Source organism: Nomascus leucogenys, chromosome 6 (assembly GCF_006542625.1).
Source record: "Nomascus leucogenys isolate Asia chromosome 6, Asia_NLE_v1, whole genome shotgun sequence".
In the NCBI taxonomy this organism is placed as follows: domain Eukaryota; kingdom Metazoa; phylum Chordata; class Mammalia; order Primates; family Hylobatidae; genus Nomascus; species Nomascus leucogenys.
Window position 1 is genome coordinate 99,929,317 of NC_044386.1, and position 14,555 is coordinate 99,943,871.

The 14,555-nt window shown below is 45.8% G+C and overlaps 1 protein-coding gene across 6 annotated transcripts in view; it reads left to right on the forward strand.

Moving 5' to 3' along the window:
- ARNT2 (aryl hydrocarbon receptor nuclear translocator 2) overlaps positions 1–14,555 on the forward strand; it is a 201,153-nt gene that overhangs the window by 64,901 nt on the left and 121,697 nt on the right. For all 6 annotated transcript variants that reach the window (XM_030814898.1, XM_030814894.1, XM_030814897.1 and 3 more), the window contains exons 4-5: positions 2,654–2,867; positions 7,449–7,662. In XM_030814898.1, the coding sequence (XP_030670758.1) occupies positions 2,654–2,867; positions 7,449–7,662 (428 nt within the window). The remainder of the gene's footprint in view (positions 1–2,653; positions 2,868–7,448; positions 7,663–14,555) is intronic.

Here is a 14,555-nt window from a genome sequence, read left to right on the forward strand (position 1 = left end):
GGGCGGTGGCGTGCAGCCCTGGACCTAACTCACGCGTGTACTGCCCATGATCTTACAACGCCCATCAGCGGCCAGGGTGCCTGCCCAGCATCTTACAAGGTCAGCAGCCTCAGCCAACTGTCTCTGTGTTCCATCAACCCCACTGGGCCTTGATGAAGTGTAGGCTGGCAAGGTGGGGCTCACCCTCCTCTGAGAGCTCCTCCAGGCCTTTCTTGCTGCACCTTGGTTGTCTCGTGACAAGCTCCTGGCTGAGGAGTCAAATGCAGGAGACGTTGGTGAAGACCCAGTTCAGGGTGGGCTGCCACCACTAATTTACCTAATTTATGGAGAGAAAGAAAAGGAAGTCCTGTATCTCCTCCAGGGAAGGGTTCCTGAATGCACTAAATAACTCAACAATCTCTAACCAAATCCCCTCCTTTTCATCGCTTTCTTTCATTATGATTGCCCCGCCCCAACCCATTCTTCTCTGGTTACTTCTATCTACCCCCGAGTCAACAAGCCCTGCCTGATTACGCAGCACTGCTGTTTCTCCTGGAGAGTATATGCCCTTCCCTACCAGAGTGGCTGTGCTCTGTGGACCAAGGGCATTTGTGCTGGGGCTGGTGTTTCCACCATTCCAGTGGGTTGGCTGCAGAGTTATCCTTTGTGGGTGGGAGGAGAACACCAGGCCTCAGGAATCTCCCTGCTGGTCGCAGCCTCCATCTCCTCCTCCTTGACCCTGAACCTCTCCCGCAACTTGCACCTCCCCCGAGAAGCCAGCCATAGAGGCAGAGAGCATCATGGGTCTTATCAGCCTGCCATGCATGACAACTTTCCCTTTACTGTCCAGCAAGGTTTCCCAGCTTCTCATGCTCCTCGGCCCCTCTCCTCCAGGGCCCATCTCTACCCCTCCATCTAGGCCTGCCTCCTCACCACCCTCAAATGCTTCTTCCCAATTTCAGGCCTTTATTTGATCCTGCTGATCCCCTCCCCAAAATAGACCTCCTCTACTTGCTGACAGGTTAGGCCCAGCTCTCTCCCAGTTCCTCCTCCCTACCTCTACCAGCACCCTCAGCCCCAGGACCACCTCCTCCTCTTCGCTATCGTTCTCGATTGTGGTTTTTGCTTTCCACCTGCCTTTAGAAGCATTTAATCGTACTCTGCGTTTCATTTCCACTATGCGAGGTGTATGTTTTATTTTCATAGTTAACCCCCCTACTGCTTGAGGACAGAGTTGGGCATTCCTTGTTTTCTCTACCACTCCTCCCCTCATGGGGTCTAGAAGGTGCATGGTGGATGGCTCAGGTCACTCTGCAGTGACCTCTACTGCAGTCTCACTTCCCCTCGGTCTGTGTGTTTAGAGGCCCTCAGCACGTGCTACTTGGTGTCATCAGGGCTGACTGGCACGTCTGTTCCCCAATCTGGGAGGATGGGCTGTTAAGCTAATTAATACATGCAGTGTCTGGAGGCAGCCCTGCCTGAGTTGTTTTTTTCTTGCTTTTAGTGTCACTCTCATTTTTTGAACACCAGTGAAACCCTAAATCCTGCAGCAGACATGGGATTTATTTTTAGATAATTCTTTTATCCCAAGTAACAGCTTTGTCTTTGAGTCGTTGAACTGGGTTAGCTGTGATTCCTTCAAGCCTAAAGGTAAAAAGCCTGGGTTGGAAACATTCTACCATCCCTTCTGCTAGTTTTTTATCATAACACATCACAGAGATTGCATTCATTAATTCCTTTGCAATGCGTTTTTATTTTAAATTGGCTATTTATTGTTTCATAAGCTAGGGGTGTACCTGTTTTGTTACTATGCTGCAGAAAATCTGTTGGGCATAGAACAAAGGCTTGTTCACAACTTTAAAGTAAATTTGTAGCATTATTGGTTTACTTAGCGACACAAAGAATGGCAAGACTATATAGTGCTTCTTACTGCAAGATATAATATGTAAATATTATTTATAATATATTACATACTTATATTTATATATTACATATTTATATGTAATAAATATGTAAAGATACAACATGTAAACCACATATTGAGGCCGACAGTAACCACATTTGTGTGTGTGCGTGTGCACGTGTGTATATCCATGTACAGATTCATGTGTGCACAGGTTGGAGTGCAGTGGTGCGATCTCAGCTTACTGCAACCTCCACCTCCCAGGTTCAAGCAATTCTTGTGCTTCAGCCCCCCAAGTAGCTGGGATTACAGGCATATGCTATCATGCCCAGCTAATTTTTGTATTTTTAGTAGAGATGGGGTTTTACCATGTTGGTCAGGCTGGTCTCAAACTTCTGGCTTTAAGTAATCTGCACACCTCGGCCTCCCAAAGTGCTGGGATTACAGATGTGAGCCACTGTGCCCAGCCCTCGTGTCTCAATTTTTTATGCTTACAAAAATACCTCAGGCATATGGGAGTAATTAGAAGATTTTGATATGTATTTAGAGATTGAGACTATAGACATCCATGCTTCCAACATGTAGATGTAAGAGCTTGCTGAAGCATCAGAAGGGCCGTTTTGCCCAATAGTCATTCAAAGCACTCAGCTGTTAGGTGGTAGCCCTTAGTTCCTGATCGTTTGGTGTTAATGGTTTTATCCCATTAGATAGTAATCCCTAATCTGATACTTCTCTTTTTTCCCCTCTCCTGATCTCCTGCTTTCTGGAAAGAGAGAATCATAGTGAAATCGAAAGGCGCAGACGGAACAAGATGACTCAGTACATCACGGAGCTCTCCGACATGGTCCCCACATGCAGTGCACTGGCTCGGAAGCCAGACAAACTCACCATCCTCCGCATGGCCGTCTCGCACATGAAGTCCATGAGGGGTACAGGGAACAAGTCCACCGATGGCGCATACAAGCCTTCCTTCCTCACAGAGCAGGTACCCTGGTCATCACATCACCATTGGAAAGGGGGGAGAATCCCAGTGTCACCAAGATGAAATAAACTACATGGGGAACCAGGGCTCAAGGTTGAGGAAGGAATGAAGCCAAGATGTTTTGTTTCCATTTTTCTCTAAGAAGCTGTCTTCAAAAGAGGGTTTGTCTGATCTTTGGGTCTTCTGCTTTTATGTTTCCCATAACCTTAATGAGATGTCACTCAAAAAAATATATTGAGCATCTGAACATCGTGCTTAGCACACTGACACAGAAAGAAGTTAGTAAAGACGCTGTGTGCTGGAATTGTGCTGATATAATCAGCCTATGAAAGTGATGGTATATGAAAAAAGCTCTGCATCACTGATCATTAGAGAAGTGCAAATCAAAACCACTATGAGATACCATCTCACTCCAATCAGAATGGCTATTACTAAAAAGTCAGAAAATAACAGATGCTAGTGAGGTTGCAGAGAAAAGGGAACACTTATACACTGCTGGTGGGAGTGTAAACTAGCTCAACCATTGTGGAAAGCAGTGTGGAGGTTCCTCAAAGAGCTAAAAACAGAAATTCCATTTGACCCAGCAACCCCATTACTGGGTTTATACCCAAGGGAATATAAATCGTTCTACATAAAGACATATGCATATGTATGTTCATTGCAGCACTATTAATAGCAAAGACATGGACTCAACATAAATGTTCATCAATGACAGATTGGACAAAGAAAATGTGGTACGTATACACCATGGAATACTACACAGCCATATAAAAGAATGAGATCATGTCCTTTGCAGGAACATGGATGGAGCTGGAGGTCACTATCCATAACAAACTAATGCAGGAACAGAAAACCAAATACCACGTGTTCCCACTTGTAAGTGGGGGCTGAATGATGAGAACACACGGACACAAAGAGGGGAACAACAGACACTGGAGCCTCCTAGAGGGTGGAGGAGGGAGAGGATCAGAAAAAATAACTAATGGGTACTGGGCTTAGGATCTGGGTGATGAAATAATCTGTATAACAAATTCTCATGACATGAGTTTGCTCCCTTGGCAGTATATAACAAACCTGCATGTGTACCCCTGAACTTAAAAGTTAAAGAAAAAAGACAGTGATGGCAGCAGTAGTGATCATAGTGGCTGCGATCAGAGCACTTAGCCGGCCGGCATTTGCTGGGTGCCTGGTGTGAGTCATAGCTTTCTGTGAAATATCTCATTTACTACTTACTCTAGCCCTGTGAAGAAGCCACTGTTATTTAGCTCTGTTTTATTGATGAGGAAGCTGAGGCTTAGAAAGAGTCAGCAGATTGCTCAGGGTTAATCCGCTGCTTAGTGGAGGAGCCAAGATTGGGTCCAGTGAAGACAGGCTGGTAGGACCCCAAAGCCATATTTTTAACACCTACACTAGTCTTTGACTAGTTGGCAAGAAGAAACACATAAAATAGCTAGTGAGGTCGTATTTTATAAGTAGATTTACATGAGCCAGAGGCCTGTGTTCAGGTTCTTTGTATTTCCATGTGCTGGTCATAGGGCGAGTTGGCAAATACTCTAAGCTTCAGTGTGCTCATCTGTGAAATGAACATAAAGCTTTTGCTTTCCTGTCTCTGAGAGCTTTTGCAGGATAAATGAGATGGTGGATTTGAAAGCGCTTCATTGTGTACAGCCGGTGGTGGGGGATTGGGTGGGGAGGTGAAATGATACAGTTGTCAGGGCATGCAGTTAGGAAATGCAAAAGTATGTAGGGTATAGGGTCCTAAAAGTAATGGAGGATTTAACAAGACACAGCGTGTGGCCAAGCTGAAATAGAGTGGAAGTGTCCTGGTATATCAAGAGGGACTTCTCAGGACAGAGACAGTATTGGCATAGAAAGGAGCTACAAAAAATACCTAGAAAGAGGGGAGCAGAAGGGATTTCACAAAAAGGGAAGAGTGTGTACAGAACCTCAGAGGCAGGAATGAAAAAGATTTTGTTGAGAGACAGAATGATTTATTCTGCTAGAGCTGAGACTCGATTTATGTCATGGAAGTTAGGTTTAAAAAGAATAAGGGACGAGAAACTAACGTTTATTACTGTCCGTTCTGTGGCAGACACTTTAGCAAGCACTTCACCTATTTGATCCCTTTTTAAATCATCCCAGGGGTCATGGGAGCCCTCCCTTGGCAGATGTTAGGAAGGTCCAGCAGTGGTAATATCTGCCACCTGGAGGACAGAAACTGTGGTGGTCAGGGCAGGAACTTCAAGCCTCATTTCCACCTCTGTAAAAATAAATGCAGTGATAGCTCCCAGCTCGTGTGGTTGTGGTGAGGAAGGCAACAAGCATAGACTGTTTAACATGGGCCTGAGGTATAATGAAGGGTGAACAGCTGGTAAGTAACAGACAGAAATTATGAAGCACTGCTAGCTGCTAGAATCAGTTTTTTGTCTATATTTTTTTAATCTTCACCAAAAAACCTACAGGGTCAATGTTTGAAATGAATCTCGTTATCTTTAAGTGACTGAGGATTATGAAAGTGGCATGAAGAGAGAAGGCAGCTATGCAGGTCAGATGAGCCCTACCTTTGTTCCTCTCTCAGCTGCTTGGATGGTGATGATAACGGTTACATTTATGGAGCACCTACTGTGTGCCAGGCCCTTACTAAGTCCTCACACACAGCATCTCATTTAACCTTGCAAGAGCTCACTGAAAAAAATTACTGAGGGCGTGAAGTAACATGCCCAAAGTTGCACAGCTAAGTGGGAGAGCCATAGATGATAGTCTCCTTTTACTCCAGAATACATGCTCTTAACCATGACTGTTTGTTTTCTTGGAGTGTAGAGGCTAGTTCTGGATTCAGGACACAGGAACTTGGTAGTGATGGATGGTCTCCCAGGGAGTAAACATTAGGGAGGAGGGTGGTAAAAAGAGAGTCCGTGATGCGAGTGGGGCTTCATCCTGTAAGACCTCCCCACAGTCTTTGCAAACTGGATAAAAATGTGAATACATGAGTAAAGTCATTCAGCCTCCACTTCCTCTCCTCCAGTGACAAAGAATTCTGTACTTCCCCAGACATCCTCTTCCGTTTTTAATTCTCTTACAGTTCTTTCTGTTGGGAAGATCATCCCAAAACTGAAAATAAAAATGCTGACCGAATTCCCTGAACTAATTAAGCATCTAGGTGACGCAGAACAGCAGAAGTGCAAAGCAAGAGAAATGGGCAAAATAAACTTATCCTTAAAAAATTCTTGTACCAACTGCTTCTGCCCTGGTTTCCCAGGCAGAGGATGTTAGAATTCCTCCCCAGCCAAGGGCTTAGACACATTTACAAAGCTCCCTGGGTGCTGCTCATCAGCATATCAATGTTCCCTAGTCTCTGGGTCCTTGTACCCTGCTCAGGGACTGGGATTTGGGGCGCCAGACTCTCCACCTTTTGCCTCCACTCTGCTGGCGGTCCCTGTGCTTTACAGTGGGGTTTTCACATAAGATTACATTCAAACAAAGGATTGCCAGCCAAAAAATGTTTGCTAGCTGCTGACCTAAAAGGATAACTTTGTCCGCTGGAGCCTGAACAGTACTTGAAGTGGCTGGAAGGGTGGCCATGGAGTACAGTGTCTAGGGAAGACTTAGTGCCTGGCTCCTGCAGGCACAAAGCCCATTTCATTCAGTGGCAAAGGGCTCCTTAGCTTGATGTGAGAATAGTATGGGCAACTACACTTGAGCTGCCTTCAGGCGCTGCAAAGAAAAGACATCTCGTTTTAACAAAGTTGATTTTGCCCCATCCACGTCCTTCTGAGGATAATATCAAGGCTTCCTACTGCCTCTTCCTTGATCCCAAACAGTTTCCTCCCTGCCTTCAATGACAGTCATGACCCCAGTGAATCAATGTGAGTGCAGGGTTGATGCTCCTAACCTCTTCTCACTGTAAAGTGATATGGATAATGCTGTATTCCCTGTGCCTCCCAGAGTTACTCTGAGAGTCTTTTGAGATGATGGTGATTATTGTCAGTTCTGGAAATCTGACAGAAATGCAAATGTAAGGGGATACTCTTATAGCCAGTGCCAGCATTCAGCTCAGAAAATACGGGAAGAGAAAAGGAACAAGAGGGTATTTTCAGTACGGCAAGCTGTAGGTGGGGAGACACGTGGTCTCTTTCATTCTCCCTTCTCACCTTCCTCTTCCCCCTCCCTTCCTTCTATCTAGCACCTTTTGTGCCAAGCACTATCTGTTGGGCCCTTCTGCTCCAATGACATGACTACAGTTTCAATATGTGGCGAAGCTGCTCACGCCTCTGGCAACCCAGCACCTTCTGGTGATCACTCATTGCTCTCCCATCCCCCTAGGCTAGAAATTTTCTCTCTCCCCAACAAAGGACTAATGAAGACGGGCTAACCGTGTTTACAGTAGCTGTATCTTAGGGATGGTGCAAGCTTTGTGCATTTTTCTAGCTTATTTTCCAGAAACAAAGTACTCATTTCCCAAAGTATTTGTGTACCAGAATAAATATGCAGATAAAGGAAATTGAAGGCTGCTTTCCCAATAAGAAAGTTTAATCACCCTGGGTCTGTCAGTGTATTGTTCCAATCATAATCTTTTCTTTGTAGGAACTGAAGCATCTCATCCTTGAAGCAGCTGATGGATTTCTGTTTGTGGTGGCTGCTGAGACAGGGCGAGTGATTTATGTGTCTGACTCCGTCACCCCTGTTCTGAACCAGCCCCAGTCAGAGTGGTTTGGGAGCACACTGTATGAACAGGTGCATCCTGATGACGTGGAGAAGCTGAGAGAGCAACTGTGCACCTCAGAAAACTCAATGACAGGTCAGTAGAGCTCCCTTTATGAGGCTGTTTGACTCTAGAAGACATTCTTGGCCGGGCGTGGTGGCTCACACCTGTAATCCCAGCACTTTGGGAGGCCGAGTCGGGTGGATCACGAGGTCAGGAGATTGAGACCATCCTGGCTAACACGGTGAAACCCTGTCTCTACAAAAAATACAAAAACAAAAAGTTAGCCGGGCGTGGTGGTGGGCGCCTGTAGTCCCAGCTACCCTGGAGGCTGAGGTGGGAGAATGGCATGAACCCGGGAGGCGGAGCTTTCAGTGAGCCAAGATTGTGCCACTACACTCCAGCCTGGGCGACAGAGTGAGACTCCATCTCAAAAAAAAAAAAAAAAAAAAAAAGAAATTCTTTTAGTAAACAGGCCAGGAAACTGGAGGCCGTAAAAAGCTGCCTAAAGGTGAGGGAATATATGTGAGTTGGCCTGTGTGATAGCTTCATTCATTCGATAACATTTAAAAATCCATTTTTAATACATCACCTTTTTCTGTATTTTACCTGCAATTAGTGTACATTACCACTAGAGGTTGTCATTGATATATTAGCCAGATCCATGTGCCCTATTTGAAGTTTGTCCAGTAAGCATGTGATTTTCTGTGATCCTGACCATAAACATTCATTACCCAGGCCTTAGTTACCTGAAATCTAGTTCCTTATTGAAATGTTTAAATATAGTCAATTGTACTCATACATGTTTCTAAAAATCACTGCAGTATACATAATCATGCAATTAAAAACTATAGGACTTATAGAGAAAAAGTGGTTTGGAAGCACAACACTCAATAATTTGTCAGATAAAAGCAAAAATAAAAACCTAAGTGGTAGCACAGCTTTAACATTAAGTGGTTAAGAAATGTATACATCTTACCATACATATGGCAGTTGAGTTGAAAATGACCTAAAGTTTGCTTATGGAGGTGGTCTCAGAAGGTGTGGTCATTTGTATGTTATTGTGAAATGGTAGGAGGACAGTCATGTGAAATCAGACGGAGAGTTTTAACTCCAAATGTGGATGAGTGTGGCTAATAACACACTGTGGACCGAGAGAGCTGACTGATGTCTGAGGTATGTGAATTTTGTGTATTTCCATGTAGCTTGGGTTCAGCTAGGCACAACCTTTTTATGTTCATCTAGTTTTTCTTACAGATAAGCAAACACAAAATTCACAATATGCTCACATTGTTCCTTAATATGTCAATCACATTGGAACAAATTTGCATTGTTGAAGCAGGAGTTATAGAAGCGTTATACCAAAATATTTGCATTCTGCTCTATGACAGATATATTTGTGTTGTCAATCTCCCTGACCATATTGTGAGCTGTTGTATTCCCATTTTTGTGTCTGCCCGCAGTGCTAAACTCAGTGCTTTGCCCGTAGTAGGCCTTCAGCAGAAGCCTGATGAATTAGTGAGTGTGTTGTTTATTGTGGTCAGCCTAGGATGCCATAACAAAATACCACAGAATGGGTTACTTAAATAACGGAAATGTATTTTCTCATAGTTCTGGAGGCTGGGCATTCAATGTCCTAATCCATTTGGGCTGCTATAACAAAATACAATAAACTGAATAGCTTTTATGTAACAGAAATTCATTTCTCACTGATATGGTTTAGATCTGTGTCCTCACCCAAATATCATGTTCAATTGTAATTCCCAGTGTTGGGGGCAGGCCCTGATGGGAGGTGATTGGATCATGGGGGTGGGTTCGCCTGAATGGTTTAGTACCATCCTCTTGGTCCTGCTCTCGTGATAGTAAGTGAGTTCTCACAAGATCTGGTTGTGTGTAGTACCTCCCCACTCTCTCTCTTAAGAGTTCCTGCTTCTACCATGTAAGACACCTGCTTCCCTTCACCTTCCGCCATGATTGTAAGTTTCCTGAGGCCTCCCCAGAGGCCAAGCAGATATCAGCATCATGTTTTTTGTACAGCCTGCAGAATGATGAGCCAATTAAACCTCTTTTCTTTGTAAATTACCCAGTCTCAGGTATTTGTTTATACAATGGGAGAACAGACTAATACAGTCACAGTTCTAGAGGCTGGGAAGTCCAAGATCAAGGCACCTTGATGTCTGGCAAGGGCCTACTTTCTAGATGTTGCCTTCTAGCTGTGTCCTCACATGGTGGAAGGGACTAGCTATCTATCTAGGATCTGTTTTATAACAGTACCTAATCACCTCCTAAAGGCCCTGTGTCCTAATATCATCATCTGGGAGATTAGAATTTCAGCGTATGAATCTGGGGAGAGCATAAGCATTTAGTCCATTGCATTCAAGATCAGTATGTCATCAGGTTTGTTGTCTCCTAAGGCCCTTCTCCTTGATTTGGAGATGGCCACCTTCTTGAATTCTCACAAGAATTATAACCAGCCTAAGTGTAGGTCTCTCCTCTGTGTGCACCAATCTTTGGTGTCTCTCCCTCTTCTTATGAGGACACCAGTCACTAAATTAGGGCTCACCCATATCATCTCATTTAAGCTTAACGATCTCTTTAAAAGTCCTGTCTCCCAAATACAGTCACATTCTGGGGTACTGGGGATTAAGACTTTAACATACCAATTTTAGTGGGGAACACAATTCCACCTATAATAACACTTATGATAAGACTGAGTTAGATGTTGCTAAAAGTGAGAGGTGTACAGCTGTTTCGGAAGGATATTAGTAATTTTCTCAGTGCTGGTGATCAAAGATGTAAAAAAGGAGGAAGCGGGTAGAGAATTAAGGTGTAAGGACAGTGTCTTTTTCTCCTGGCAGTAAGCTTTGATGTGCTTGTAAAACAGCGATGCTGAAATAGGCTCAGAAAGACTTTTTCTGCTACCCCATTCTCCTGCCTGAATTAGCAAACTCCATATAGAAATCCTAAGGAACACACCTTATAAAGTTAAATATTTGGGAGGGATGTAAAAGGGGAAAACCAACCAACCAGGAAATGTTGGTTCGACAGCTGAAATCACCTTCTCTGGAAAGTGCTGTCTTTCCCAGACTTCTACATGTGACCACAGGATGTGGCTTTTGGAAACCCAGTCAGGAGACCCAGCTGGGGAAGCTGCCAGGGAAGTGATGGTCAAGGCAGGTCAGGCTCTGGCCAAGGGTGTAGCCAGCTGGTTCATCATAGTTCAGTGGACATTTCTGTCCATGTGAAGTCTGAATGTGTCTGGGAGAGTTTAAACAGGCGATGTGAACCACATCTGTACAGAAATGTCCTCGGAGTGGATGCTGGACTGTGGCCAAGGCAACCAGAACTAGTACAGTGGAGGATGTCCTCCAGGATGCCAGAGAAGGCCCTGTGAAAGGTGAAGAGCCAGGTCTTTGAGTTCGCCTATGGGCCGAGTCCCTCTTGTGAGGAACAAGATGAGGCTGGAGAAGTGGGTTCTTATTCTTAGGGTGGAAGAGAAGACAGGGTCTCTTTCACAGTCATAGGGTGTGATGCGACTTTCCTAGAACATGCAACAAACCCTTGTTGATTCTGTGGGGGAGAGCTTGGAAGAGCTCTCTGAAACTGGGCTGCTACTCAGATGGGCCTTAGGGTTTTCCTGGTGCTCAGGACAGGACTGGAGTGGATTCCATATGTAACCAGCCCAAGCATAAGTATAATTTTTAAATTGTATTAAAAGGCCTCAGGGGTGGCTTAATGCCTTCAATTATTGGACTAGAGTCTCTCAAACCCTCCTGTCCCTGGACTCGTGTGGTTTTAGACCTGGAAAGAGGTGACATGGTCCACTTTGGGAGAGTCAGGGTGGAAGGGTGTTGAGGCGAGGCAGGGAGCCAGGCAAGGCCTGCTGGAGTGGGGGTGGCTTAACTAGGGCAGCCTGACCTCCTTTCCCAGTGGAGTTTCCCTCCTCTGAGCCTCTCTCAGTGGTAATTCAATGTCTCATTCGTTGGACCTGCAGGGTCACCTGTACTGAATGTGTGGAGGTTTGTATGTGCACAGGGGAGGGGACAAGAAACCTGACTTCACTGGGGCCTGCAGACTCCCATGTTGGCTCAGGGACTCCAGAAAATCAATATGCTTTCAAAGAGCTGCAGCATCTGGGGTGTTGGTGATGGTGGAGCTCTTTGTTGAATTAAATTTTTTCCTAGCTGGAGAGGTGGTGACAAAGAGTAGGTGAAAGGTTATATACAGTGTCCTTAGAAACATCATGGAGCGATGTGGGTCAGTGTCATGATCTGACTTGTCTGTGAATAAAACTAGAATTTATCCACGTGGAGAGAGAATGGGTGAGGCCTTACCATACAACAACGACACTGCTAGTGGAGAAGTGCTGGAAGGGGAATTGGGAGCTCCCTGCTTTTGTTCTGGTTTTCACTTTGTGATCTTGGCAAGTTCCTTTCTTCTCTAACCCTCATTCTCCTCATCTTGACCCAGGAAGTTTCTAAGGCTCCTTCCAGCTCTGATTCTACTCTTTTGTTCAAGGCCTCATCCACCAATGTATGAAATGGAGGCAGATTGGAGAAGGGGGACTGGTGAAAAACCCAAGAGAACCTATTCTGAAGGCTCAGCAGAAACAGAATGCCTTCCTCCAGTGGTTGTAGCAAACATCCTGGGCCCAGCTCTCTTGGCTCATTTTGGTCCACCTGCCCCGCTCTTGGCTGATCCTGGTGGCCAGGGAGACTCTGAGCTAAGTTGTGAGGTCCACCTACCTCACCGCCCAAGGCACTTGGATTCAGAAAGAGAAGATTCCCTCTTGCAGGAAATCAGGTGCTGTCTGTCACTAAAAAAAAGAAGAGACAGTGGGCAGGCAGGCAGCAGGCAGGCACTGGCTGGCTCAGGAGAGCTGGTCTCAGTGGTATTGGAGGAGCTCCTTATGGGCAAGGACGAGTGTTCCACAGAATGAAAAGTGCCTTTTCCTCTCACCAGGAATGCTGGGATGTTTGGGTTACAGGACTCTGAGCAGAAGATGGAGCATGGAGGTACTGGGATCAGATGGAAGTGGTGTCAGGGAGGGGCCACAGAATTAATGATCCTGGATATCTGAGTGGCCTTAGCCCCAGCTCTCTGCAGGGAAGGAGAGGAGCTGAGGAGAGGCCCAGGGCATTCCAGGTGATAGCAGAGCCTGTGACTGTAACTGGATTTGTCCAAGAGGTGGGGTTCAGAGAGCAAGCAGGGAGGAGCAGAAGCAGCTCAGGCAGGGGCCGCCCAAGGGAGCATGGAGTGAGCAGATTCTTTGTGCCTTCCAGTGGCCTTTCCCAGGTTCCCTCCTGTGGCTGTTGAACTCTGGAGGACCTTGATCCTGGTGAGCAGAACTGGAGGCGCCTTGTGGGTGACCTCAAGCACTGCCCTGGGTGGGGACCTCCTGGCTGTCCTGGCTGGAAAGCGGATGTGCACAAGCATAACCCATGAACTCTTCAAGACAAGGTTGATTTGGCCTGTTACCCCCGCATCACACTTCTGTGGCTCTGTTTCTGCTGGACTCTTCCTGCATTCAGAGAATTGGGTCAGCATTTTGGTTCAGTGTAGAAAATAACTTCAAAATAGAGCTGTCCAACAGCAGAAGAGGGTGCAAGCAAAGGCCAAATTCCTCCCTCCCTCCCTTCCTCTCTCCATCCTTCCTGCCTGCCTGCCTGCCTGCCTTCCTTCTTTGCTTCCTTTCTTCTCTCTCTCTCCCCTCCTTCCTCCTTCCCCCTTTCTTTCTTTCTCCGATCACTGCTTAGTTTATTCATTTATTCATCCATTCAACAAATACCTGCCTTGCATAGCTGTAGAAAGGTTATGTGGCATGCAGCTTACCTCGTGATCAGCCTCTCCTTCCCCTATCTCCTATATGTAGGGGTCCCCAGCTGTTGTTGAATGAATGAACCCCCATTTGCCAACCATTCCAGCCCGGATTCTTTGTGATAATTTGTAGAGAGCCTGAGCCAGGTTGGTCCCCAAGGGATCTGGCTGGAAAGTTCCTGTGCATGATTCACATTCCCAATCAGCTGTGATTAAGCTTTCCTATCTCCCTGAGAGCTTCATGGAAATCCAGAGATATTTTGAGCCTTGGATCACAGGATTTGGCTAGGCTGTGGTCTGGGCACAGATAGCAGCTCACGAGAACAGCTCACCAGGGAGCCATTTTCAGCCAGCTCTGCAGCTCTGCTCATATACCTTTCATCAGGCTGCTTTTCTATTAGGGTTTAAAGATGGCGCATTCACTGAAGAGTCTCCCCGCCTGGGAGAGAGGACATCTGTGGGACACTCGGTGCATGTTGCATTTATTCTTCTCATTAAACCATCATAGCTGGGTGGGTGGCTCACACCTGTACTCCCAGCACTTTGGGAGGCTAAGGCAGGAGGATTGCTTGTGTCCAGGATTTTGAGACCAGTCTGAGTAATATAGCAAGACCTAACCTCTACAAAAAAATTTTAAAAAATTAGCCGGGTGTGGAGTCATGCACCTGTAGCCACAGCTACTCAGGAGGCTGAAGTGGGAGGATCGCTTGAGCCCAAGAGGTCCAGGTTGCAGTGAGCCATGATTGTGCCTCTACACTCCAGCCGGGGTGACAGAGCGAGACCCTGTCTCAAATAAACAAATAAATAAATACCATAACAGTGAAATATTAATAGCTATAATGAATTCTTTTACTTTTTTAGATATAGGGTCTCACTACATTGCCTAGGTTGATCTCAAACTTCTGGCCTCAAGCAATCCTTCAGCCTCATCCTTCCACGTAGCTGGGACTACAGGTGTGTACCATCATGCCTGGCTAATTTTTAATTTTTTTTTATAGAGACAAGGTCTTGCTCTGTCACCCAGGCTCAAGTGCAGTAGCACAATCATAGCTTGCTGCAGCCTCTCTTGAGCCTAGGAGGGGCCCAAGCATTTCTCCCACCTCGGCTTCCCAAATAGGTGAAACTACAGGTGGGTGTCACTGCACTCGGCTAATTTTTTAATTTTTTGTAGA